The sequence below is a fragment of the Monodon monoceros genome, unplaced genomic scaffold (assembly GCF_005190385.1).
Source record: "Monodon monoceros isolate NGI ecotype Baffin Bay Population unplaced genomic scaffold, NGI_Narwhal_1 Super_Scaffold_2, whole genome shotgun sequence".
NCBI classification, from domain to species: Eukaryota; Metazoa; Chordata; class Mammalia; order Artiodactyla; family Monodontidae; genus Monodon; species Monodon monoceros.
This window is the reverse complement of record NW_021703776.1, coordinates 49159573-49185336: the sequence shown is the minus strand read 5'-3', so window position 1 is coordinate 49185336 and position 25764 is coordinate 49159573. Positions and strand designations below refer to the sequence as shown.

Below are 25764 nucleotides of genomic sequence, written 5' to 3'. Positions count from 1 at the left end.
TCATTTTACAAAAACTAAAAATAAGCCTTGGAAAGATCAAACTGAACTGCAAGTAACTGTACTGCCCAACAGAACAAAGTTCAACATTCTCTAAAAGAATGGAACAAAATCAAGCAGTAAACAATGTAATATTCACATTGCTTGGAATCCAATAAAAAAGTATTAGATATGCATGCATATAGGAAAATGTAGCCCATAACCAGGAGAAAAATCAATCAATAGAAACAGACCCAGAAGTAACACAGATTATGGAAGAGCAGACAAAGACGTTAGAGCAACTTTTATAAATATGCTCAAAGACTTACAGGAAAACATGAACATAATGAGAGGAAAATGGGAGATATTTTCAAAAGAATCAGATTGAACAAATGCCAAGATAGACTATATGGACCAAAACAAGTCTTAAATTTTAAAAAGGTAAAATCATATAGAGTTGTTCTCCGATCACAAAAGCATTTAATTAGACAGAAAGGTATTTGAAAAATTCTGTATATTTTTGGAAATTTAAAAACACAAATCGAAATAACTCACAGGTCAAAGAAGAAATCACCAAAATAGGGCTAAAATATTTTGAATCACATGAAAATGGAACCACAATATGTCAACATTTGTGGGGAGCAAATAAAACAACATAAATGCTTATATTAGAAGAGAAGACGAACTTCCCTGGTGGTCTGATGGGTAAGACTCTGCACTCCCAATGCAGGGGGCCCAGGTTCGATCCCTGGTCGGGGAACTAGATCCTGCATGCATGCCCCAACTAAGAGTCCACTTGCTGCAACTGAGAAGTCCACATACCACAACTAAGAAGCTTGCATGCTGCAACTATAAGCCCGCATGCTGCAACTAAAAGATCCCACATGATGCAATGAAGATCCTGCATGCCATGACTAAGACCCAGCTCAGCCAAAATAAATAAATATTAAAAGAAAAATGAAGAGAAGAAAATTGTAAAAACAATGAACTAAGCTACCATTTTAAGAAGCTAAAAATAAGAACAAATTAAACCCAAAGTAAGTAGGAAAAGGAAATAAAACTAAAAGTAAGTATCAGTGGAATAGACACTAGACAAATGATAAAGAAAATTAATGAAAACTAAGGCTGGTTTATCATCCACAAAACTGACAAAAATCTACCTGTATTATCAAAAAAAAAAGGGAGAACATACAAATTATTAATATCAGAAATGAAAGGTAGGGGAGGGACTTCTCTGGTGGCACACTGGTTAAGAATCCATCTGCCAATGCAGGGGACACAGGTTCAATCCCTGGTCCAGGAAGATCCCACATGCCGCAGAGCAACTAAGCCCATGTGCCACAACTACTGAGCCTGCACTCTAGAGCCTGTGAGCCACAGCTACTGAGCCTATGTGCCACAGCTACTGAAGCCCGTGCGCCTAGGGTCCGTGCTCCGCAACAAGAGAAGCCACCGCAATGAGAAGCCCACACACCGCAACAAAGAGTAGCCCCCGCTCACCTCAACTAGAGAAAACCTGCGCGCCTACAGCCCATGTTCCACAACAAAGAGTAGCCCCTGCTCGCTGCAATTAGAGAAAACCCACGCACAGCAACGAAGACCCAATGCAGCCAAAAATAAAAATTAAAAAAAAAAAAAGAAATGAAAGGGGGACACCACTACAGATTCTACACATTAAAAAGATTCTACACATTAAGAAAATAAAGATAAAGAATTTATGCCAATAAATCTAAAAACCTAGATGAAACATATGAATTCCCTGAAAAACACAAGCTATAAAAGTGATTCAACCTACATGGGCCCATGTCCCTTAAGGAAATAAAATCTGAAGTTAATAACCTTCCCATAAGGAAAATGACTTCACTGGTAAATTCTATTAATTGTGTAAAAAGAAAATAATACTAATGCTACATGAAATCTTTCAGAAAATCTTTCAGAGAAGCTGGAAACACTTATTAACTCATATTATGAGGCCAGCATTACCTCCAAACCAAAACCTGAAACATTATGAAAAAAGAAAATTATAGAACAATATCCTTCACAAACACAGATGTAAAAATTCTTAGCAAAATTTCAGCAGGCAAAATTGCAAAAACAATTTTCAAAAAGAAGAAGAAAACAGTTGGAAAACTTACGCTACCTGATTTCAATACCTACTGTTAAGACTATAGTAAAACATCATGGCATTGGCAAAAATACAGATATATAAATCAATGGAACAGAACAGAGAATCCACGAATAGACCGAAATTTATATGGTCAATTGATTTGTGACAAAGGTGCCAAGGTAATTCAAAATGGAGAAGGCACATTCTTTTTAATAAATGGTGCTAGAACAGATGGATATCCATATAGGAAAAAGATGAACCTTGACTCTTACCTCAAGCCACACACAGATTTAACTTAAATGTATCATAGACTTGACATAAAAGCCAAAACTATAGAATTCTAGAAGAAAACATGAAAAAATCTATGTGCCTTTGGGGTAAGCAAAGGTAGGATACAAAGAAAGCATAAACCATCAAAGAAAAAAATGATAAACTTTGGAAAAATTAAAATCTCCCCTTTGAGAGACACCATTAAGAAAATGAAAAGGCAAGCCAAAGACCTGGAGAAAATATTTGCAATACATACACCTGACAAAAGACTATTCCAGAATACATTAATAACTCTTACATTTCAATAGGATAATCCAGTCATTTTAATGGTCAAAATATTTGCATAGATACTTCCCAAAAGAAGGTAAGAGAATGGCCAATAAGCAAATGAAAAGATGTTCAACAACACTAGTCATTAGGTAAATGCAAATTAAAACCACAATGTGGTATCAGTTCACACCTAATATAGAATGGTTAAAATTAAAAGGACTGACTGACAATACCAAGTGTTGAGTAGGATGAAAATCAAATGGAACTTTCATATATTGCTGGTGGAAATGTAAAATGGTGCAACCAGTTTGGAAAAGTTTGGCAGTTTCTTTGAAAATTAAACACACATTTGCCATACAAGCCAGTAAACCACTTCTAGATATTTCCCCAAATGAAATGAAAGCATGTGTCATATCAACACAAAGATCTGTACATGAATGTTCATAGCAGCGTTACTCATAATAGCCTCAAACTGGAAGCAACACAAATAACCATCAACAGGTGAATGGATAAACAAATTATGGCAAATCCATATAATGAGAAAGAACGTACTACTGACAGAGTCAACATGAATGAATCTCAAAAATATCTGTGAAAGTCAGATACAAAAGAACGCAATACTGTTTGATACCATGTATATGAAACTCTAGAAAGGACAAAATCTATAATGACAAAAAGAAGATTAGTGGTTGCCAGGGGTCCGGGTAGAGAAGGAGACTGACTGCAAAGGGGCCTAAGGGAACTTTTGGGGTAATGGAAATGTTTTAGATCTTGATTGTGATGGTGGTTTTTATGAGAGCATAAATCTGTCAGACCTCATAAAAAAACAAACTCTTAAGATGGATGTCTTTTGGGACTTCCTTGGTGGCGCAGTGGTTAAGAATCTGCCTGTCAATGCAGGGGACACGGGTTCGATCCCTGATCCAGGAAGATTCCACATGCCGTGGAGCAACTAAGCCCGTGCGCCATAACGACTGAGCCTGTGCTCTAGAGCCCACGAGCCACAACTACTGAGCCCACGTGCTGCAACTATTGAAGCCCGTGCGCCTAGAACCTGTGCTCCGCAACAAAGAAATGCCACCACAATGAGCAGCCGGTGCACCGCAACTAGAGAAAGCCTGCACACAGCAATGAATACCCAACGCAGCCAAAAATAAATAAATTTTTTTAAAAAATTTTAAAAAATAAATAAATTTTTTTAAAAAATGGATGTCTTTTACAGATGTAAATTATATCTCAATAAACTTCATTTTTTAAAAAAAACAAAAGAATATCTAAACATTACCAGGCATTTAAGGAATCCAGCAACAGGAAAAACAAAAAAGTTAGAAACAAAATGCTGACTAAAACAGAGGTAATACAGAGAATTTTTTTCAAAATTTAGAGCAATTCAAGAACATATTACACCCATAAAATGGATGCTTAAAAAAAAAAAAAAAGCAGAGAACAACAACAAAAAAGATGGTGTGAGGTTAAAAATATAACCACAAATAATGTAAAGTCAATGGATGTTTAGAAAATAATATAGAAGATTTCTTTAGAATAGAGCAAAGCAAAACCAAAAAAAATAGAATAATTAGAAAATAGAGGAAAAGAAGGTAAGAGACACAGAGGTCAATCTGTAAGACTGACCTTTAAGACACTTAGAGGTCCCAACTGAAAGACAGCATCTGACTAACAAGAGAAACTCAGAAAGAAATAACAGGACAAATAGAGAAAGAAGTAATTTTTAAAAATAAAATAAATATGCACATAGAAAGATCCCAAGGAATGCCCAGCAAGTTGAACTTAAAAAAGCACCATGCCTAGTCACATATTTCTGAAGAACACAGCCTAGCAGCTTCCAGACAAAAAAATGCACTAAAAACTAATTAGAAAATCATATTGGTAGATGATTTCTCATTGGCAACACTGAATACAGAGAGAGCAATGTTCTGTGGCAAAATTTTTCATCCTAGATTTCTAAAAACAGTCAAGTAATAATCTAATGAGAGGTTCAACAAAGATGTTTCCAAATAGGTGAGGATTCAGAAAGTCTACCTCCCATACACAATTTCTTAGGAAGTTACTCACAAATGTACACTAGCAAAAGGGTGTGAATCACTAGAGGAAGAGACAGGATGCAGGAATGAGTGGCTCAAAGTCAGAGGAGTAGTGAAAAAAAGTCCCAGGAAGACAACTGTTCATCAAGCCTGTAAATAACCAACCCAAAGTAAACCAAAACTTCAGAGAAACTTCAGGAAATGGGGCAATTCAACAGAACAGACGGTATGATGAAGTATTTGAAAAGAAAAAGTTTAGGCTGTGATAAAGGCAAGCAGTACAAGAAAAACAGAAAGGCAACTATAAACTCCAGGAAAAACAAAGCAACACAAAAAAGTCATGGTTTGAAAAAGCAGTACACTAAAATAGGGTGTAATTTTTTAAAAGTGATGCAGAATAAGAAAAGAGAATCCAGATGTCTTTATTTAAGAAAGAAGGACTCCTTCAGCCTCATAGGGTTATAACATTGAACCTACACTTGTGGTTGCAAAACAGAATGCAAATGTTTAACAACTCCAGCAAAGTAGCTGATAGAAGTTGTGATGTTAAAGGGAGTTATAAAGGTAGAGGAAAGGTTAGGGAAATAAAAAATTCTTCTCTTACTAAATGCTGGATCAAGAGACACTATCAAAAGAGAAAGAACAAAAAAATGATGTTTAAGGATATTATTTTAAATCATTATAAAAAATAAAAATATCCTTATATAACAAAACAGGGAGATAAACAGGGAGTAGTACTGATGAGCTAAATCTTCATCTTTTGGAGTAGGAAGTCAATAGTTATTATCTGAAGTTTAGATATCAAGAAATAGAGCATAGCGGGCTTCCCTAGTGGCGCAGTAGTTGAGAGTCCTCCTGCCGATGCAGAGGACACGGGTTCGTGCCCCGGTCCGGGAAAATCCCACATGCCGCGGAGCGGCTGGGCCCGTGAGCCATGGCCGCTGAGCCTGCGCATCCGGAACCTGTGCTCCGCAGCGGGAGAGGCCACAACAGTGAGAGACCCGCGTACCGCCAAAAAAAAAAAAAAGAAGAAAAAGAAATAGAGCATAGCATATTATCTAGATTTACGGGCAAAGGAACTATCAGAAGCACCAAAAATAGAGTTAAAAGAAGTTGTATCTGAGTACTGGGAATAGGGATAGGTGGGACAGGAGCCTTGCTTTTTTATCACATACTCTTCTACACTAATCACCAAGCGCGAATGTCATGATTACCAAAAAAAGGGAGGGCGCAAATTCTTTAACATTTTCTAATAAGAGATGGTATATGTCCCATCCCCTTGAATCTGTGGGGCTTTGAACTCACTTTTAAACAGCAGAACATGGCAAAAGTAACACGGCCTGTTCCTAAGGACACTGAGTGGCTTTTGGAGCCATGAGTCTTCATGTAAGTCCAATTACTCTGCAGCCTGGATGCTGAGAGGAAGCCCAGGACACATGGAGAGGCAAGGTGTAGGTGCTTTGATCCACAGCCCCAGCTCAGGTCCTAGCCTACATCAACCAGCTTGCATGAACACCAGACTTGAGAATGAAGACATCATCTCAAGATGAATCAAACCCCCAGCTGCTGTGTCGATGCCAGCTGAAGCCTCAGACATCAGAAAGATAAACCATTCTCACTGTGCTCTGTTCCCCAGCCACTGAATCCTTGAACATAAGAAAATTCTTGTTTTAAGCCCCTAAATTCTGGGGTAATTTACTACAGAGCAATATTTATCAGAACAATTTCTTTAACAGAAAATGTAATTACTTTAAATAAAAAACGACAAACGACTCCCTTGGTACTCTACTTTAGTAACAACTCCTTGCAACATACCTGACAATCGACTGGGACCACCACAGATTTTCACCCTATTCTATCTTTTCCTATTCTATTCCATTCCATTCTTCCCTTTTTTCCTTCCTCTTTCGCTTTTTTCTCCTTTTCTTTCCATTATTATTATTAGTAGTAGTAGTCATAACTAAGTAATGTCAGACCCCTTAGATGATGATAATCAACTGATCTAAGCAGAAAAGAAAGGTGCTTGGAACGGCAGCACCAAATAGGAGTACTGGGACAAGGTTCATGATGGGACTAGCCACGCGTAAGGACAGCTACAGACGCTTATACAACGACTTTACAACTTATGTCAAACTCTTTAAGAGAATGTATGTCAATCCTTTTTATAACATTTCACAACCCAGAGAATCTGAAACTATGTCTTAAAATTCCCACCAAAACATCTAAGTCAATTCTGCCGCAAATGATACAACCATATAAAATGCCAGTTAATATTGTTTATATAAAATTATGTTCATAATTGAATGAAAACATCAGTAGAAGAATTAGTTCAGAGAGGATATATCTTAGTGTCCAGTCTACTTGCTAATCATTAAATTATTAAATAACTCCTAATCACTAAGTCATAATCCAATTTATTACTATAATTATTAGAGACCACATAATCCTAGAGTTTTAAATGCAATACTAATGAGTGAATAGAAAAATAACATATGTGCTAAATTTTGGTGTTAATATACACTTTTACTCTCATAAAACTTGTGTAAAAGAGTAATCTTTGCTCCCAGTTTAATTATTCAGTAAGTCACTCAACAGATATTTATGTGCCAGGCACTGTTCTAGATATTGAGGATAAAAGCACTGAACAAAATGGACAAAACTTCCTGCTCTCATGGAGCTTATTAGAACATTTCTAATGGGTAACTAACATTCTATATTAATTCATGCATTACTTCAACATATTTGAGTGCGAGGCACAATGGACAATGTAAAGGTGGCTAAAATAAGGCTCCCAAGAAAAAGCAATCAGACAACTATGACATTTTTATCATTATGGAATTAAAAGAATGATAGTCTGAGTTTACTTATTCAACAAGCACTGGCTGTGGTCTTTCCAAACGTGCCAGAATTTTCATCTACTTTCAGATCACTAGGTTTCAAATTTTGAAGTCTAAGAGAATTCAGATTTACGTAAGCAATGCCAGGTTCTGTCACTGTTTCACATCTTCACCATACACTATCTCTCACCTCTACCCCAACTTAGCTCATCTTCTGCCACATTCTTCCCTCCTTTTAATGAGCATGTGGTCCTTTCAGTTCGTAAGATACATCTCTTGACCATTCTCTACTGGCCTAATGATGGTTTCACCTCTCAATTTTATTTCATCAACTAAAGTGGGGAAAAAAAAAAAAAACTATACCGTTTTTCATAAACAAAGATGCGACTCTTGACTCATCTCAAAAATCCTGTTTTTCTAGGATCAGGAATTGGTACCACCGAATCAACCATGCTTTTGTATAGTTCTCCTGGAAACCAATCCCATCCCTCTGAGTCAATCTTTTTCTCTTTGCAAAACTAACTGGTTTAGTTGAGGACCGAACTGGCATCATCAGCCCTAAGTTCTAGTCTAATGAACTCTTGGTTAGCTAAATTACCACTGATTAAACTTCACGGGCTTCAAATAATTTGTAATGACTAAAAGGATGTCGCAACTCTTTTTTGTGTCTTAATATGTAAGAAGTGTGTTATTTCAAAGAAGGGATGCTGTCCTAGTTCTTTAAGGGGACTTCCATAATTTAAATACACTTCATTCATGATCAACAACAACAGTCCATTCTAGCCCAATCTCTAAATCTATCTCTTGCTTTCTTATGGCTCAACAAGAAAACATCCCATTTTTACCCAAGGCTATTTAATAACTTCTTTAGGTGATTCTACACAGTTGGAACATAGATGACATCATCTAAAACTCTCAGCTTGAAACTACTCAGATAGTTTCTTGATTTCCACCAGAAAGTTTTAAAATGTACTGGTCAGAGACAATAACCTAAAATTTTAAATGCAAAGACGTCTTTTGTTTTTCTTGTTCTGCTGCTGAACAGGGTTAAGTGTTAACGTTCCCAACTTTACACTTTTATACCTTCTAAAAAGAAAACATTTTAGGAAAAGTAAATGTTTTATACTAATCATTAGGAATACCTAACACAGAAAATTTTGAGATTACTTAGCAATCAAAGGAAACAAAATAAAAAATATATTTCACTAGAGATTACTGCCCCTGAAAGAGAACTGCTTCCTTTCTGTGGACAGGTCTTAATGGCTTAACACAGAATATATGAAACGAAATTTGAAATGTCATAAGGCAGTCATGCCATAAGAGCCTTAGAAAACAAACAAGCAGCAATTCCAATGTGTAACCTCAAAAGGAATAATTGTTTGAGATTTTGAAATTAAAAAAGAGAGGGAGAAAGAACGAACAAAGAATTCAACTCCTCTTTGAGTTAATTTGAATAGTGAAATAAAAAAGAAATCATCAAACTCCCAACAATTTTGACAATCTGTTCTCAGGAGTGCTATGTCCTCAGACCTGCCCACAATAAATCCATTAGTGAATAGGATACAGTATTGGGTAAAGGCGACACAAATTACCAATACATAGATTAAAGATTGTACTTTACTATAATTACTATAAATCCAATACTTTTCAGAAATACCTAGTTCCATTCATACTTTCACATTGTGTGTGTGGGGGGGGGGGGATGAAAGCACTACCAATCAGCAATACAGATATCTGTGTACATGTCAGTTTCCTCCACAAAATTATAAACTACTCAAGGGCAGAATTTGTTTTGTTAATATCTTATATTTGTGTAATATTTGACCTTCATAGACATAATTCCATTTGATCATAGTAACTCTCAGGTCAAAAGAGTTGTAATAATTTCTATTTTATTGTGGGAAACTCCAGGTCACTCAGCTAATAGACAGAGGAGTCAGAATAGAACCAATTATTCTCTTAGTCCCTGACTGGGAACATATTTTAAACTTATTACAATGGAAAATTTCAAATATATACAAATGAGGAGAGAATAGTATAAAGAACTTCCACAGCTTCAACAATGTTCAGCTTGTTTCAGCTCTACCCATTTTGAAACAAATTTCAGAGTTAATACCATTTTGGGGGTAAACATTTCAAGATGTAGGTACTTTCTGTAATCACTGTCAATCAAGTTTAACAAAATGCTTAATACGGCAGATAATCAATAAATACTTGTTGAAAGCTATAGATCTTACATATGCTTTCAGACATTATTACCCAATTCTGACTAAAAAAAAATCAATTCTGAATTCCTAGATGGCACATACTCATTCATTCATTCACAGATATTTATTCTGGGCTACAAGATGCTGGCCACCACGCTAAGTGCTTGGGATACAGCAAGGAACAAGAAAACAAGGGTTTTTCCAGTACAGAAAGCCAAATTAGTGGGGAAAAAAAGTAAAAGAATTCAAGCAATTGATTAAAGTGTATCCAGAATACCCTACGTTCTTACATTAAAAAATGTGCAAACCGTTTTCAACTTTTACTGAATGTGTGCACATTTCCTAATGTTAATGTCTTCTCTACAGTATGTAAATTAAGTCCAAGACTGTACAGTTAACTATGGGAATTACTTAAATTTTAAAACTCACTTTAATATAAACTATAAAGATTGGAATAAAACAAAAATGAAACTTTCTCTTTTCAGTATTTATTATCCCCAGGAAACCAAGTAAGCATAACCCAATATACAGATCCATTTTCCCTCTTTATTTGACACTCCTTAGTATTAACATTCATGTGATGGAAATAATCCACGTGGTGCCTTACTTAGTAACTGGACGTCCTTTCCATTATTTCATTCACTTGTTCATTTATTTCCACTGGATGTAGAATGTAAACAGACATGACCCAAAACACATTCCCTGCCTCAAGGAGCTCACAGCTGGGCTGTGGAAAATGGTGGGTGGGGGGGAAGATTAATATTATATCTTAAATAACAGACATAATAATATTAAAGAGCAGACATATACTAAGTGCCATAAGGGAGGGCCAAAGTTGTCAGGGTTCAAAGGAAGCAGAAATTTTATCCAAATGAAGGTACTAAGGACTACGCCACATGCACAAAAAGGTGGCATTAGAGCTTGGTTCTGACGGATGCTTCAACAGGTGGAAAGAGTGGTACAGGGAGGAACACTGTGTACACATTCTGAGATCAGCCCCAACTAAAGTCGAAGAGGTGATGGCAAGGAGCATATATATGTAGGGGAAATGGATTAGTCAGTCGGACTGTAGGATACATGCAGCAAATGCACACGAAGAACACAAGGAAATCCTATCAAAGTTGAAGCTAGTACTAAAGACGAAAAAATGGACAGTCACAGGGAAAATTTAAAATATCAATAAGCATTTGAATGCTCTTATTATATAGCCTTGGTATACAGATACTGTACAGTTAATACCAATAATCTCCCAGTGTTACGCGGAGATACCTACTCATGCTATATGCAACTCTAAAAGGATGAAAAGTTCTCATCTAAGGGGTCTATAATTTAATTTATTCTACATCATTCATTCAGGAAACATATTGGGCAACTAACAGTACGGACACTGTTATTTAGGAATATAAAAGCTACACACAATCCTTGTTTTCAAGTCGGCAAACATAAAATCATTAAACAGAAAATACTTTTCTATCCCAAGGGAATGTTTTCTAATATGCAGTGACCATTAGTCATCCTGTTCTGTTAACACTGGATATAAACCTGCGTTTGAACCTTAGTTATCCTCAGTTTGTATCTACAATGCATATAACTAAGGAATAAAATAGCCCACTAAAAATAAGACAATTCTTTTATGCATTTACAAAACAATTCCTACACAGGCCAAAGGGGGTTGGTTTAGGTTAAACCTAAGACCCTCTTCAATGAAAAAATTCTTATACTGTGATTCTAACTCTACTGAACTAAAATCCTTTAGGAAGGGTAAATAGGAATCAATAATTAAAATGCCTACTTAAAAGACAAAGTCAGTTATTGTCCAAATTTAGGTAAACTACTAAGTGTTTAATAATGATTCCATCCCAAATGGACTTCCAGGCTACTACTGCACACTCACACAGATTCCTGCCACATGCCTTAAGATGCCTTCATTTCACCTCAGTGGAGAGCAGTTACATGTGCAGCTGGTGAAACAAAATCAAGTATGGTAGCACACTGGTGACATTCAAAACAACTGCCCAGTGGCTCTTATAAAACTCCTTCCTGACTGCTCACCTGCCTGTCCCAGTAGACTTAGCATCTACAGAACACCACTCAAATGGTAACCTTTCTGTAGGCAGGCTTGTTACCAACCACCTGTGTCCATTTTCAGTGCTACCTCCTGGCCCTTGAACATAGCCCAACATTACCAATACTACCTTCTTCTACTGCCACTCCTCCTGCACCCAGATTTCATCCCTGCTATGTTCTACCACAGCAGGAAGCTCACAATTAATTTCTTTCCTAAGAAGACTGAGAAGCTTATCTGAACTTCATAAGAAATAGAAATCGTGTTACTAGTTCTTCAAGAAGCATGGGTACTTCCCCAGTGGCGCAGGGGTTGAGAGTCTGCCTGCCGATGCAGGGGACATGGGTTCGTGCCCCGGTCAGGGAAGATCCCACATGCTGAGCCTCGCTGAGCCTATGCTCTGCAATGGGAGAGGCCACAACAGTGAGGGGCCCACGTACTGCAAAAAAAAAAAAAAAAAAAAAAGAAGCATGGGTAAAACATATTTGCTTAGGTGTCTAGAGGTTGTTATGCTACCTAATTTTCAAGTATTATGGTATTTATTTCACTAAATGGGTATTAGATGCCAGAGCCGCATTATGTAATAGCTCATTCATATGACGAGTACCAAGCATTTAGATGTTTTTAACTATTCTGTCTAAAATGAATTCAATATTATTACTTAATTATTTAACTACATTATTTACCCATATTATTATTTAACTCCAGCTATTTAAATAATCATAGTTATTACCCAACTTCCTTAACAGCAGAATTTAATGGATAATCATCACACTTTTTACAGATTTACTTCAGTAAGGCATACTGCAGAATTCAGGAATTTCCTGAGTTGATATGTCATTTATTCCTGGCAAACTATCACCTTTGTCTACATATAGCTCATATTTTCCAAACTAGAAATGTACCCACTTGAGTTAACTTCTTCCACCAAACAAAAAGAATTATTTTAAAATTGCTACTCAGATTTTAGAGAAAGTCAATGACTTTAAAATGGCATGACAGACAAGCTGCCTGATCTCTGGCCTTTAGGTTCTTTATCTGTAATATAAAAGGGTTGAAAGACTTCCAAAGTATCTTTCAACCCTAATATTCATGAGTTTCCAACGACACAGTGTGAGTACTGGATGTTTTGTTCTTAAAAAACATTCCTAGAAAACCATCAATAGTGAGGCATATTTTTTTAAGGGTAATTTACTTTTAACAAGGAGTCTATTTTCATAGATATCCATTTACCCTTGTCTTAAACATAAGAAAATACACCAAAAGATATTCACATTTATACAAGTTTCCCTTTTAGAAGCCATTTTCTCTTTGATAGAGAACTTCTAGTAATTCCATGGTGATAATAGTTGTGTAAAAAGGATACAGTGCAGGGCTTCCCTGGTGGCGCAGTGGTTGAGAGTCCGCCTGCCAATGCAGGGGATACGGGTTCGTGCCCCAGTCTGGGAAGATCCCACATGCCGCGGAGCGGCTGGGCCCATGAGCCATGGCCGCTGAGCCTGCGCGTCCGGAGGCTGTGCTCCGCAACGGGAGAGGGGAGAGGCCACAACAGTGAGAGGCCCGTGTACAGCAAAAAAAAAAAAAGGATACAGTGCAATCAATGGCAACAATTCAGCACTACCAAGTTCTGCAGGAACAAGGAATGGGCAGAACATCATTGTGAAAATGTGTATTTACTAAATAAGCTCAATAAATTGGGACCTTCTCAGGAACTGTTAGAGAATGAAAGACCAAACATACTTTTCACATACTGACATTTAAAAAGGCAATTTAAACTCCTGCTTTTCCTGCCTTCACTGAGACAAGCCCTAATAAACATATTATTCACCTACAAAACAACGCTTTTATTCAGAAGGATTCCCATGAACTAACCCACCTGAGGTTATGACCTAATAATCATTGAGCTGCACGCATTTTTCTGGCGTTTTTAAGCAATGATTAAATATGCTAATAATCATAATTTAACATATTTAGACACAAGTTTACTCACTGAAATACCATGAGTTTTAGTTTCATGAACCAGCACTTGAATTTGAATTACCTTTACTGCTACACTAACAAATTTAATCCCTGGAGACAACACTGATAGCACTTACCAGGACTTTGTAGTGACATGATACTATCATGTATCGGGGTTATGATGATCATCTTACTTCTTCAAAAACAGGGGAATTACTTGGGAGGAGTAGCCAGGTATGATTTACCCAAGTATCTTTCCCAGCACCTAACCCCACGTTTTTTAAACAGTAGGTCCTTTCCTAAATCCCTGTTGAGTAAGTGGAGTTCAAATGTTCGTATCTATTAATTACATGTCAACGTCTTCTTATACAGATCTCTTTGTATGTGCCTAAAGTGAAATTTAATCCCCCAAAAGCATTTGATTCTGATCAGTGTTTTAGTTATCTAACTATTCAATCAGCAAATTCAGGGTAACCAAATTACCACAAATATTAGTTGCTCTGAAAAAAATGGTTAGCTTAAATATAGCAAAACAAGCCAATGGAAATAAAGAGAACTGAATTTTTAAAAAGATAAAAGAACTGCTCATCCCATTACAAGGTTAAGTTCTGTAAATGTAGAGACTTTTTGACTTGTTCACTGATGTATCCCCAGCTTCCAGCAGTGTCTGGCAAATACTGGGCCCTCAGTAAATATTTGATGAATGAACAGATTGCTGATAAAACATATTATTTTATCTACTATATATATCTAGTTCAGAATGTAAAATAGGATTCGTTTGTGGAGTGCAGAAGCTCTAATGTAAGCTGATACTGAAGTGTGATTCTGGCAAAGTCTCCAGGATTTGGGATTACCAACTGCAAAATACAAGTAAGTCTACATCCCAGACACTGACTGGCTGATCGAGCCTGGGCCTGGGATATATCACGCACAGGTAAGCAAGAATTTCAAGTTATCATCCCTGTGCATGCAGGCAGTACCAGTGCCAGCAATAACAAGACAGTTTTTCTGGCAAATCCATCGAAATTAAATCTTAAACTTTTGAAAAATGAATGTTTATTATGCTCCTTCAAGCTTAGAAGCTTAACTATCTGTGGGAGGTGCCTATGATCATGATCAATTACTTGTGACTTGAAGGCACTTATTAAGGCGTCTGCCCTTTTAAGAAACCTTTAAAGAACCAGCCATAGGACTGTAAAACGGATCCTGCGGGACAACAATAAATCACAGGTTTGGGGGCCCAACTTTGACAACTCTCCCTTGGAAGGAAAGAATTTGTTGTCACCTGTGCTTGACTTCCTGATCCTGCCTGAACAAATATCAGCATCCTCTAAAATCTGAATTCCTAGTCTAGCTAAGTAAGTCATGGGGGCCAGTAATTGCCCCAAGGCAGAAGTGGAAGAGAAGAAACAGGAAGGAAACAAAACGGAATGGAGATCTGCAGCTCGTGAGGACGACATCATCAATAATTTTCTGAAGTGTCACTGAATTTCATGGCATTTGACTGATGGTCTTTTCTGACAAACTACAGTCTCATTATATTCAAGCAGCTTCTTGGTTCCAGAGCCTGTAATGTCTGGGCTTGAGTATGACTTGCTCTACAGGAAAGGTCAGGTGAACTGAGGCCTTACTGGGAACTTTCTCCATGGCAAGGGCCACGCTAACCTGCCTGAACACAAATAATACGTGGACATTTGAAGCATTCTTAAATTTACAAAGTGTTTTCATATACACTATCTCAGTTTCTCCTCACAATTCTTAAGAGGTAGATGTCATCATCACCACTTAACATGTGACATAGTTTTAGAAAATGATGCCTTTGTCTTCAACTTGTAAGTATAGTCTCCTAAAATTTCTCAGTATAGAATCCAAGACATGGGTTAGTTAGAAATCTGTAAAGACATGCCAACCTCAAGAGAATAAATCAAGAGAATAAGATGGATTAGCCAAAATCTACCAGCACAATGACAAAAACCACCTTCCTTTGTCACAAGAATAAATTGTGTTTTTTAAAGGATGTTACACCGGGGTGCCTCTGTAACACTGCTACAATTGGAAGAACATGATTTTATTTATATACATGATAATCATCCTTAACTGGACACTATCCAAAGGTAACAGACAAAATAAAACAAGAACTTTGGACCTACAATTCTAGTGGTGGAATTCACCCTTTGGGAAGTGTCTAGGTGATTCCACTAGGAAGATAACTAAGTTACAGGGGACAAAATGTACCCTTAACTTTTCTCTCCAATATCACAAAAGACTCCCCAAAAGGGTTTTTGTGGTTTTTCAACAAAGAAAACACACACACAAAAGGTTATCTATTGCTTTTATTTATAATCCCATCTTCCTAAAACACTGATTCCCTCAGTCTCATTATCTTTTGTCCCTCTCTTCTTTACTGGCTAAAATAGAGGTATATTAGGGTCCTGTCATTATAGCCATTTACTACTTTATTTAGGTATTTATGATTCTTTGCTGCCTTCTAGCCTGAGTCTGACTGTGTCAGGAACAAAGCACAACACAAATCATCCAACCTGGGATAAGAGGAGACAAGCTGAAACCTCCCAGGAAGATTCTGTAGATACTTGGGCTCCCTGAAACTATAGAGGGCTTGGTATTTCAAAGGTCAGCCTTGGGTCTCTCCACTTTGATGACTAATGTTAAACTGTTTGACCTTTTTACAAAAATATTTAGCTGTGCTTATTTACATAATTTCATCCACAGCACACATACAGTAGTAGACACATATTTGTTGAACAGAACCCCTAGACGGATGAGAAGACAGGAAGAAGACCTCCTTTTTGGAACATACTATCTTAGGAGTTGAGAAAGGTGAAATCACACCCTGATTTGTAGAAGTTTCTAGGCATTCCTTTTCAGCTTAAAACTATGCACCTCTGTTTTAAAAAGAAAAGGATGACACACCACACAATGTCAAACACACAATGGGGAAATTCCAGGATCACTAAGAAAACATCATTATCTTAAGCGACACACACTTTGGTTTAATACTGGTTACCACACAAGAGGCTATAAGTACTGGTGCCTCCTCACCCACCAGCACAACCCACCCAGGAAAAGAAAGGGCAGGACCTTTAGAATATAAAGATTCCACAACCTGGACTCACATCTGACCCTTTGGAGAAGGAGTCTAAGGACTATGCTGGCCCAGAGACATAAAGTAATGCAAACAGGTAATAACATTTTGGGAAGAAATTTTTTTAAATGACACAAACTGGGCATCAGCACTGAAGTCCTCAGACCATCAGAAATCCTTATTATTATGCAACGTTAATAAAAAGAAACTGTGTGACTGGCAAAACTATTCTTAAAAGTTTCTGTACTTTTAAACCTTATTTCTACTAGGCCCCGACAATAAAGCTTTCTTTCTACTAATTATCACCATATCCTCAGACCTCTCACTCATTCTCTCAAAAATTCCCTCAATGGCCATGGAAACCATGCTGGGGCTGGAGGAGCGCGTCTCAGGTTGGCCTGTTCTGTCCCTAAAAGACGCCCATCTTTCTGGATGCCTTTCAGGGTGGGCAGGGAGAAAACACTTAGAACTTGCACAGCGGCAAGGAGGCCTGCGCAGGTCACATTTTATGACTTGTCTTTCTGTTCGCTGTCTGGCAAGGTCACCGGCTCTGGCTCGTGGCTCTGTCGACAAAACTTACTCTCACTCGGTAAGGTCAACGGGTCGCGCCGGGCCTCCCTAGCCGCCCCCCTGCCCCTCAATCTTCGTGGGCCCCAGGATCCCAGTCCCGGCCCTCCCACGGCGCGCGGCCCCAGACGGCGCGGGCGCCGCTCCACCGCTCACCTGACCACGTTGGGGTGCTCGAAGGTCTCCAGGTGCCTCAGCACCGCCACCTCGCGGATGGTAGAGAGCGGCATGCCCTCCTCGCCGGTCTGCACTCGCACGCGCTTCAGCGCCACGAAACGGCCTCCGTTCTTCAGGTCCCGGGCCTTGAACACCTTCCCATAGGCGCCCTCCCCGATCTCCGCCACGCATTCGTACTGCTGGTCGGCACGGCTCAGGCCGTCCTTCTCCATGCCGCCCGGACGCCGCCCGGCACGGCGCCGCTGGGGCGGGCGGGGGGCGCGCTCGGCTCGCTCGTGGCCGCTGCTCGCCTCCTCCCGGACCCCACGGCCCGCTCCCTCGCGCCCTAGAGCTCGATCTCGCTCTCTCTCACCCCCGCCGACTACCGCGGTCCGGCGCTCGGACTCTCGCGGCCGCCGGGGCTGGATGGAGCGACCTCCCCGCGGGCGGGCACAACCCTGGTGCCGCCGCTGCGAAACTCCGCCTGCCGAGTCGCCGAGGAGCAAGCCGATCCCTCCTCTTCCCTCCCCGAAGCTCAGTCCTCTGTACAGGCACCAAGGCGATTACATAGTCTTTGCCCGAGCGCGTCTCACTCCACAGTCCTTCCACCTAAAAGAGGAGACGGGAGGACAAGAAGAAAGTGTAATCAGACATCCCAGGCGCCTTCCTCGGGGTTCCTGTAGACACCCCTCCTCCTCCTTTACGAAGCCCCCTTCGCTACCCTCTGCGAGCTCCTGCCCTCTCCCAGGCCTTTTAATCCTTCCTGGTTCCTCCGAGAAAAGCGAAGTTACTTTTCTTTCCCTGCAGAGCTGGAGCCGTCTTCGCGCGGAGAGGTTGCAGGGGCCCCTCGGGGATGAGCGCGGGGCGCGAGACGCAGTGGAACGAGAGGGGGCGTGCCAAGCAGCCCAGAGTGTGCCGGGAGCGCGGGGGAGGGGAGGCGCCGGGCACGTCAATGTCACGGCTTAATATTTATCCTTATATCATTGTGCTGTGCTGCTACCCTCCCCGCCTGCCCAGGCCTGGAGGTGCAGGGAGAGGGGCTCCTGGGATGCCGTGGGGCGTTTCGGGGTCGTGCACAACCTGGTGTGGAGAGACCGCCGGGTCCACTGGTGTGCGGCCGCAGAATGTGGGTGGGGGCTCCCAGGACCCTGTAACCCGAAGCTGGGAGTGTGCGAGAAGGGGTGGTCAGACATCTGCTCGGAAATTGCTTCCTTTCTTTCCACTTTCAGTTTTTCTACGAGGACACATTTTAAAACGACTTCCACACACAAATGGTCTTTTTAGGGTAAAGGAATCTGGATTGGAAGCGGAATTCTTCCTCCGACCTAGAGGACCTCCCTGGTGGAGACCCATCAGGTCGGGGAGGGCTGGAGCTCCCGCTCCTCGGGGGTGGCTGAGCGACAGGGCCCTGGGGGTGGGGTGGGAAGTCGCCCACGGGACCCTAAGAGTGGGAGAAAGAGGTGTTCACCGCACTTCAGCTTGTCGTCTCCTTGGAGAACAACTTCAGAAGGAAGGCAGCATAACCGTGACTCGCCTAGAAATTTTCAACCGATTGAACCTGAGCAAAACTCAGCCTCCCCTTAAAAGGGGTGGGCGGGGGGAGTAAATGCTGAGCCTCCAGGGGAAAGTGAGAAGGGGCTGCGCCCTTGAGGCCTGGACTCGCGAACCCTTCCCCACTCCCAGGGTCGTCCCCAAAGTAGGCAGCAGAGGTGGCTGCTCCATTCCCCTTTCGGCTTAAGGCCGGGTCCGAACAGCAGCCAGTGGCCCCCCAGGAGCCCCCCACACAACAAAGCGGGGTGGGTAGGGGACGACGCACTATCCCTTCCCATTCGGCTGCAATCCAGGACCCAGGGAACCTCCTCCCCACCGCCGCTTTGGGCTCGGCCGGACATTCGCCACTACAGCCGCGTGTCCGAAATTCTCGGGGCACCTCGGAATTACCTGCCCGGCAACCGCTGGCGCAGTCGCCTTCTGCCAGGCATTATAGAAACAAAATGCGTGACCCCCACGGCCTGCGGGCGGAGGGGCCCGCAGCGAGGGCAGAGACCCTCACACTCACTCTATTCAAAACTCTCCTTAAAAGGTGAAGGCGAATCCTGGGGGAGCCGAGGAACAAGCCCCTAGAGCCAGCACCGCGGTTTGAGGCAGGCCGAGGGCCACACAGGTAGCTGAGGAGCCGCCGCAGGCTGCGCAGCCCGCCCCCTCCCGCGGCCCCCCCTCCCCTCCGCTCCCCAGTCCTGACCGCCGCTCGGCAGCGAAGGAAGCGTCGGGGACGTCCCACCCCCGCAGGGAACTGCGCCCGCTGCCCCCGCCTGGCCCCGCACCGCCCGCCCCGGCTCTCCCCCCTCGCTCCCCGGACTGTAGGCTCCGGCGGAGAGAAACGGGAGCAGCAGTGCCTTTTCCCCCCCTCTCCTCCACTTTTTTTTTGTTGTTGTTGTTGCTTTCCCACGCTGGCTGAATGTGTCTTGACCCCATTTCAAAAAAGTTTGACATAGTGCTTCAACATTTCCGCATTCCTCCGCGACTACAAAGGCTGCAGCCGCCTCCTTCTGCTTTCTGTCTCTGCTCTCTGTCTTCACACTCAATGAAATCCTTCATGTGCCTCTCCCGAAGCCTGCCAAGCACCGCAAGGGTCGCCACCAGCGCAGCGACAAGAGGCCGCACCGGGGACCACGACTCCCGCGTGTGCGCACAAGTAGATGCGCCCACGTGCACACTGACGGGCGCGGTGCTGGGCCCGAAGGTGCTCACCCCGGGGCGTGCGTTTTAACTTCGATATTTTAAATTAGAAACGTAAACTGGGAAACTAAAGCAAGCGTGTATCCTTGCGGGGCTTCCAGCCTGGGCACTGGCGGCCTGCGTGCACTCCTCTAAGTGTGCATAACACGCCCGCAGGGGTTGCCAGCAAGAAGTTTGCGTTAACATTTATCTCTTAGTGGGTAAGGTGGAGCCCACACCGTACCTCAACGAGCTTTCGGGGGACATAAACATAAGGCACCGAAACACATTCTCCCCCATGGAGTCCGCAACAGCAGTGCATTTTAAACCCTAAATGTGGATTATTATGTGAGTTTCCGAGTAGAGCTTGAGTTCCGTTTGAAGAAGCTGGATAAAAAGTGTTTGTGGGTGCGTTTGTGCGCAAGGCTATGTGTGAGCTGGCACAGGATCTCGGTGTTGGGGGTCGTCCCTCGTGTGGCGTCCTAATCTGGCGTCCTCTGGCCGGATTAGGAGAAACTCCTTTAGCTCCCCAAAACTAGCCCCCATAACTACCCCGCCTCGGTTCGTAAGGGGTTAACCAAAGCCTATTCCGAGAACCTACCGCCCCCCCCACCCGGTCCCCGTCCCCCCTACCCACCCTCGCCTCCGACACCGGCCAAGCCTCCAAATCTCCCCCGGGGACCCTCCCCCCCACCCCGCAGCCCACCCACCCAAGCGCACAGCTCTTTACCTGAGGGGCCCGGCCGCGTCGGGCCTCGCGAAGGGGCTGCGGGTATCAGTCCGACCTTCACACGTGTCCAAGGCGGCGCGGAGCAGGTAACCCGGCTTGGAGGAAGGAGTTACCAGCACTCTCTTCGGCGAAGGGGTGGGCACTGCGGCGGAGGGAGGAGGGGCGGCGGAGGGCGCCGCCCGCGCCGCTCGCTGGGGGCGGACGGGGCTGCGGGGCTCCGGCCGGCGCTCGGGGCCCGAGCCGGGGAGGCGACGGGGGCGGGGTTGGGGGCCCCGGAGGCCGAGTCTGCCGGAGACCCTCCCGGCTGCGGGGTTGGGGGCTCGGCTCTCAGTGGCAAGCGAGTGTGCAAATTAAAGCCTTCCGGAGAGAGGGGAGGCGGCCGAGACCCGGCTGTGCTCTGAGCCTCCCGGCTCCCTAGCTCTCTGCTCCGAGTGGGGGGCGAGAAAGAGGGGGGAGTTCAATGAAAATTTCCGGCTTTCACTGCAACTGGAGTGAGGGATCTTGCGACTAAAATAAGAGGCGTGAGAGGGAGAGTGGGATGTGTCGTCGGGAGTCGGCGGAGTTACCAAACCCAGGGTCGCCCAGAGTTGGGGTTTTGACAGAGTGAGGCGGGCTGGGCGTATCAGCAGTCTGTGATGTAGACGGATGGGAAAAACACAAAACAACCAACAATAATTATGAGGGGCCGGTGGGGATGGTAAATACCAACACTTTCCAAGAAACTGAAAAATCAGACCAAAAAAATAACTCTTCTCTATTAAAAAAAAAAAATTGGCAGGACGCCTTGCAGAAAAGAAAATACTAATCTGTCCAAGCACTTTTCACTTTCAGCATGAGCTACATTTGTTTTGTTTTCCTTCGCTTCCTTTCGGCCTCACAAAGCCCTATCTTTTCCTTTTGGACAGAGGATATGACTTGGAAATTGTCAGGCACTCTTGTGGTTAACGATCTACTTGAAGGAGCTGGCCGGTTCACAATTATTAAGAGATTAGCAAATGCTGAGGGTTCACTAAGGTATTTCTGGGGAGGTAAAAAGCCTGAAATTGATTGTAAATAACAGAACTGCAAGGTAATAGACACACACGCACACACACACAAAGAGGAGACAACACGATTCGGTGGGTGCTCAGTTTAAATGCATTATTGGAATTCTGAAATTTGAAACCTTGTAAGAATGTATACTTTACCTGCTGAGAAAACCTGAATACAGTTATTTCAGGTGAAAATGAGATTTTGGAGAAAAATAAAAGTCTTCTAGACTTTCTACAGTGATGTAAAACAAAACTTAAAATAGCTATTTTTTTGGAAAGAATTCAGTGTTTCCCAAAATCTCTATCTGTAGAATACTTGAAACCCTTTAAATATCTTAATGCAAACCCTAAAAAATTTTATTTATTTCAGTGCTCTGTGGAAAAGTTAAAACCCAGAAAAATTCTGTTGGAATTGAAAACACTACCTTATAAATCTTCTGACTTCACAGTAGATCAAACTTTTGCTTTATAAAATTGATTCTATACTACAGTGTGAAGTAACAGGTTAGGTAAATAAAAATTGTTGCATTTCCATTAGCGAATATTTTGCAATGCATTATAATAATTTATTCTTAAAAATAAAAGTGAATAATTGTGGGGTTTATGCTTAAGATAGTTCATAAAGTACATTTTGTGTTTAGAAGCATATCTTCTAAAATGAAATCCAATTTCTGAACAAAATTTGTATGTGTAAAGATATCTATAATCTCATATACCTTACAGACTTAAGAAAGCAAATTGTTGGATTTTGTATTTATATAAAATATTGGATCACTACAAATCACTAATTAGACATTAAACCAGAGACACAAATGGGAATCCTCCATTTTGATAATTGCTTACACTAGCAATGCTTTTTAAAACAAGATTTACTTGCTGGTAATTAACACATTTATAAAATTCAGAAATAATTGTCAATAAATAGTCATAGGAACCAGCAAATGATTGTAAGAATTTGAGTAAATAATTTGTTTAAAAATATTAAGCTGTAAATATCTTTTAAATTAACTGAAAAATGTCTTTTCTACACTGGGTTGCATTTTGAATTGCTGAATTTGGTAACAACCATAGATGGATTAGAAACTCCATGATTTAGCTTACTACATCACTTGGGCTATGTCAAAAACAATGAAACTTTATTTAATTATATATGTTATTACTGAGTGTTACCTCTCTTTATGTCATCTGCTTTCTCTGATGCTGTTAATTTATCATGTTCACTCACCCTGGTTATGGTTCACATTAACTCCAGGTTGGTTAAAACTTCAGACCAGGAAGTTTTACAATGGATTGTATAAAATTAGTAAATACCAGATTGTTTTTGTTTATGGATAACTTCCTCTGTGGATAACAGGTTATCATAACAAAATTTGCACAAAGTTTATAAACTGTGAACCAAATTCTGACTCCTTTGTTTAGGAGTCTTTGATGAATGAATACATCATTCCAGAATAGTGATTTGTACCAGTATTTTCACACTGCATCTCAGGTATTCTAAAGCTGCAAATCATCTTACAGTTTTTTTAAAATTAGAATTCATGGAATTATTTCCAGATATGATGTTGCAGCTTACCCTAAAAGTTTCCTTAGTGTCACATAAGAGATATATTCTGTGTGTGAACATTTTATACCAAATATCTGTAAATTTTTGTTTTCACTAAAATAAAAATATAAATTACAGACCAGAATTAAAATTTTTAACACTTTAAGAAAGAAGAAATTTGTTTAAAATTAGTAATTATATAATGTACATCTAATTCTAAATGATCTCTGATTTATATTAGCCATTTGAATTTATAAAATACATTTTCTAGAAACTCAGAAATGAGGTTTTACTGGAATCTACTACACAATCATCCTAATTAGAGGTCCATGTAAATTTATACTTTTGGTCTATAAAGTTCTGTTTATCATCTTGATAAAAAAACTTTTCTGGTTTAGTAACTTTGAAATTAGTTACCCTCATTTTAACTTGATTTATATGGGTATGTTACCTTTATTGAGTAATTACCATAAAAAACTTTTTAACAGAAAAAGCATAATATAATTCAATGGATTTGAATACATTCTTTCCCCCTACCCAGGCATTTCCAAGCTGTTTTTTTTTTGGGGGGGGGGTTCTTTAAAATATAATATTGAAAATTTGCTAAATATCCTAGAAAAAAATCAATTGTACTACCAACTTTTTCAATTGTAAAATTCTGGACTTAATTATTTTTTAAGTTCAACCTTCTAAATAAATTGCTTCCTGTCAATTTGGAGATGATCTGGATTTTTCTCTTCTTGTTGCACATTATCTAGTGCATTTCATTTGAGCAGTGGAACTTGAAAAGGTTTTGATATTTGCCATGAAGAAAAACAATATGAGTTAGTAGCTTATAAAATTTAAGGAGAAAAACCAAACATTATTATCTACTGAAAACATTCCGTTTTCATGGAGTGAAATTATAATTATCCCTATGCAACATGTCAGTACTATGTTCATATTTGTATAATTGTCATCATCTTTTCAATGTTTTCCTTTTGATAGACACTCATATCTTCTTTTTCCGTTGTGTGTGTGTGACAGTACCTGTATGTTCCTTGGCATATTGTTGTGACACGTTCCAAACATGTTCTTAAGATTCTTTCATCAAGTATATTAGAATTCTGAGTAATCAGAAAAATAACTATGGAAATACACTTACAAAGATGGTGATAGTCACACTGAAATACCTACACTTCCTTTCTGTTTAGAGTGTCCTGTACTTTTCACTGACTTCCTACATTTCTTTTCCAAGATAATACTTGCATCTCAACTGCACACATGGCCTAACAATTGTGTCACCATAGCTGCCTTTGGTTGAGCTAAAAGGTTTGTACATATTCTAGATAAACTGTTCAGATGAAGCAGTGAAGGTCCAACACAGTGGGGGTGAACGATGATACAGTGGGATCTGGGAGATAGGAAGAAGGACAAAGAAAGTCACCTGGGAGAACCTCCTGTGAATGGCTTGGCAGCAGGAATATGTGAAGAAAGCACATGCTAAGGTCCCGAGGCCAAGAGATGTTCCTCAGTGCTCTAGGTATGGCATATCCAGACAACTGATTCTTTTGGAGTGAACAGCATTCTATGTCTATCCTATTATGCAATGAATGAGATTGTATAGTGTATGAATCCATATTCAGGTAACTCTCTATGTTGTCTCCTTATGGATTTTCCCCGAAAATAATATAGAATGGAATTCTTTGTAGAATTCTCTGAATGCCTAGAAGAAAGTACATAATAGCATAGCTCTGTGGATCAAACAGTTTACCATAAATTGAAGAGAGGATCCAATTTTTAATCCCTACTATAAATTTGTTCTAGATTTCTCATAGCTCTGTATCCCCGATACCTAGCACAGTAACTGGCAAGTATTTTATGTCCAAGAAGAAGTGTTTGTCAATGGGAAAGTTGACTTTGTATCCTTTATTCCTTCTTCTTTGGGACAATATATTGATTTCCTTCAGGGGGATATATTAGAATAATTTTTTTATATAATCCCTCCAAAATTTAAGGATCAGTGTGCTGATTTCAGGACCCCAGGAATGTGTCTCCTCTACCTTCTGTTCCCTTTCCTTTTAGCCCTCTTCTCTAAATCCTACAGTCCTTTCAGGGCCCAGCTCTTCCTTAAAACCTGGAAGATTCCCTCAGCTCAATGACAACCTCTTTGCTCTAACTCCTAGAGGCCATCTGCTTCCTAC

General features: G+C 40.8%; 2 protein-coding genes across 5 annotated transcripts in view; one reads left to right on the top strand and one right to left on the bottom strand.

The window, feature by feature from the left end:
* Positions 1–21150, bottom strand: part of CDK6 (cyclin dependent kinase 6) — a 233322-nt gene extending 212172 nt beyond the window's left edge. For 2 of the 4 annotated variants that reach the window (XM_029232924.1, XM_029232927.1), the window contains exons 1-2: positions 18281–18422; positions 17560–18168 (exon numbers count right to left, since the gene is read on the bottom strand). In XM_029232924.1, the coding sequence (XP_029088757.1) occupies positions 17560–17792 (233 nt within the window). In that variant the 5' untranslated portion in view covers positions 17793–18168; positions 18281–18422. Of the gene's footprint in view, positions 1–17559; positions 18169–18280; positions 18423–21007 lie in introns of those variants that run through there. The other 2 variants (XM_029232925.1, XM_029232926.1) reach the window with 2 other exon arrangements.
* Positions 20018–21408, top strand: LOC114901344 (WAS/WASL-interacting protein family member 3-like). The gene is made up of 2 exons (XM_029233052.1): positions 20018–20302; positions 20803–21408. Exons 1-2 carry the CDS (start codon positions 20018–20020, stop codon positions 21406–21408), a joined length of 891 nt encoding a protein of 296 aa, XP_029088885.1.
* Positions 21409–25764: the final 4356 nt, after the last annotated feature.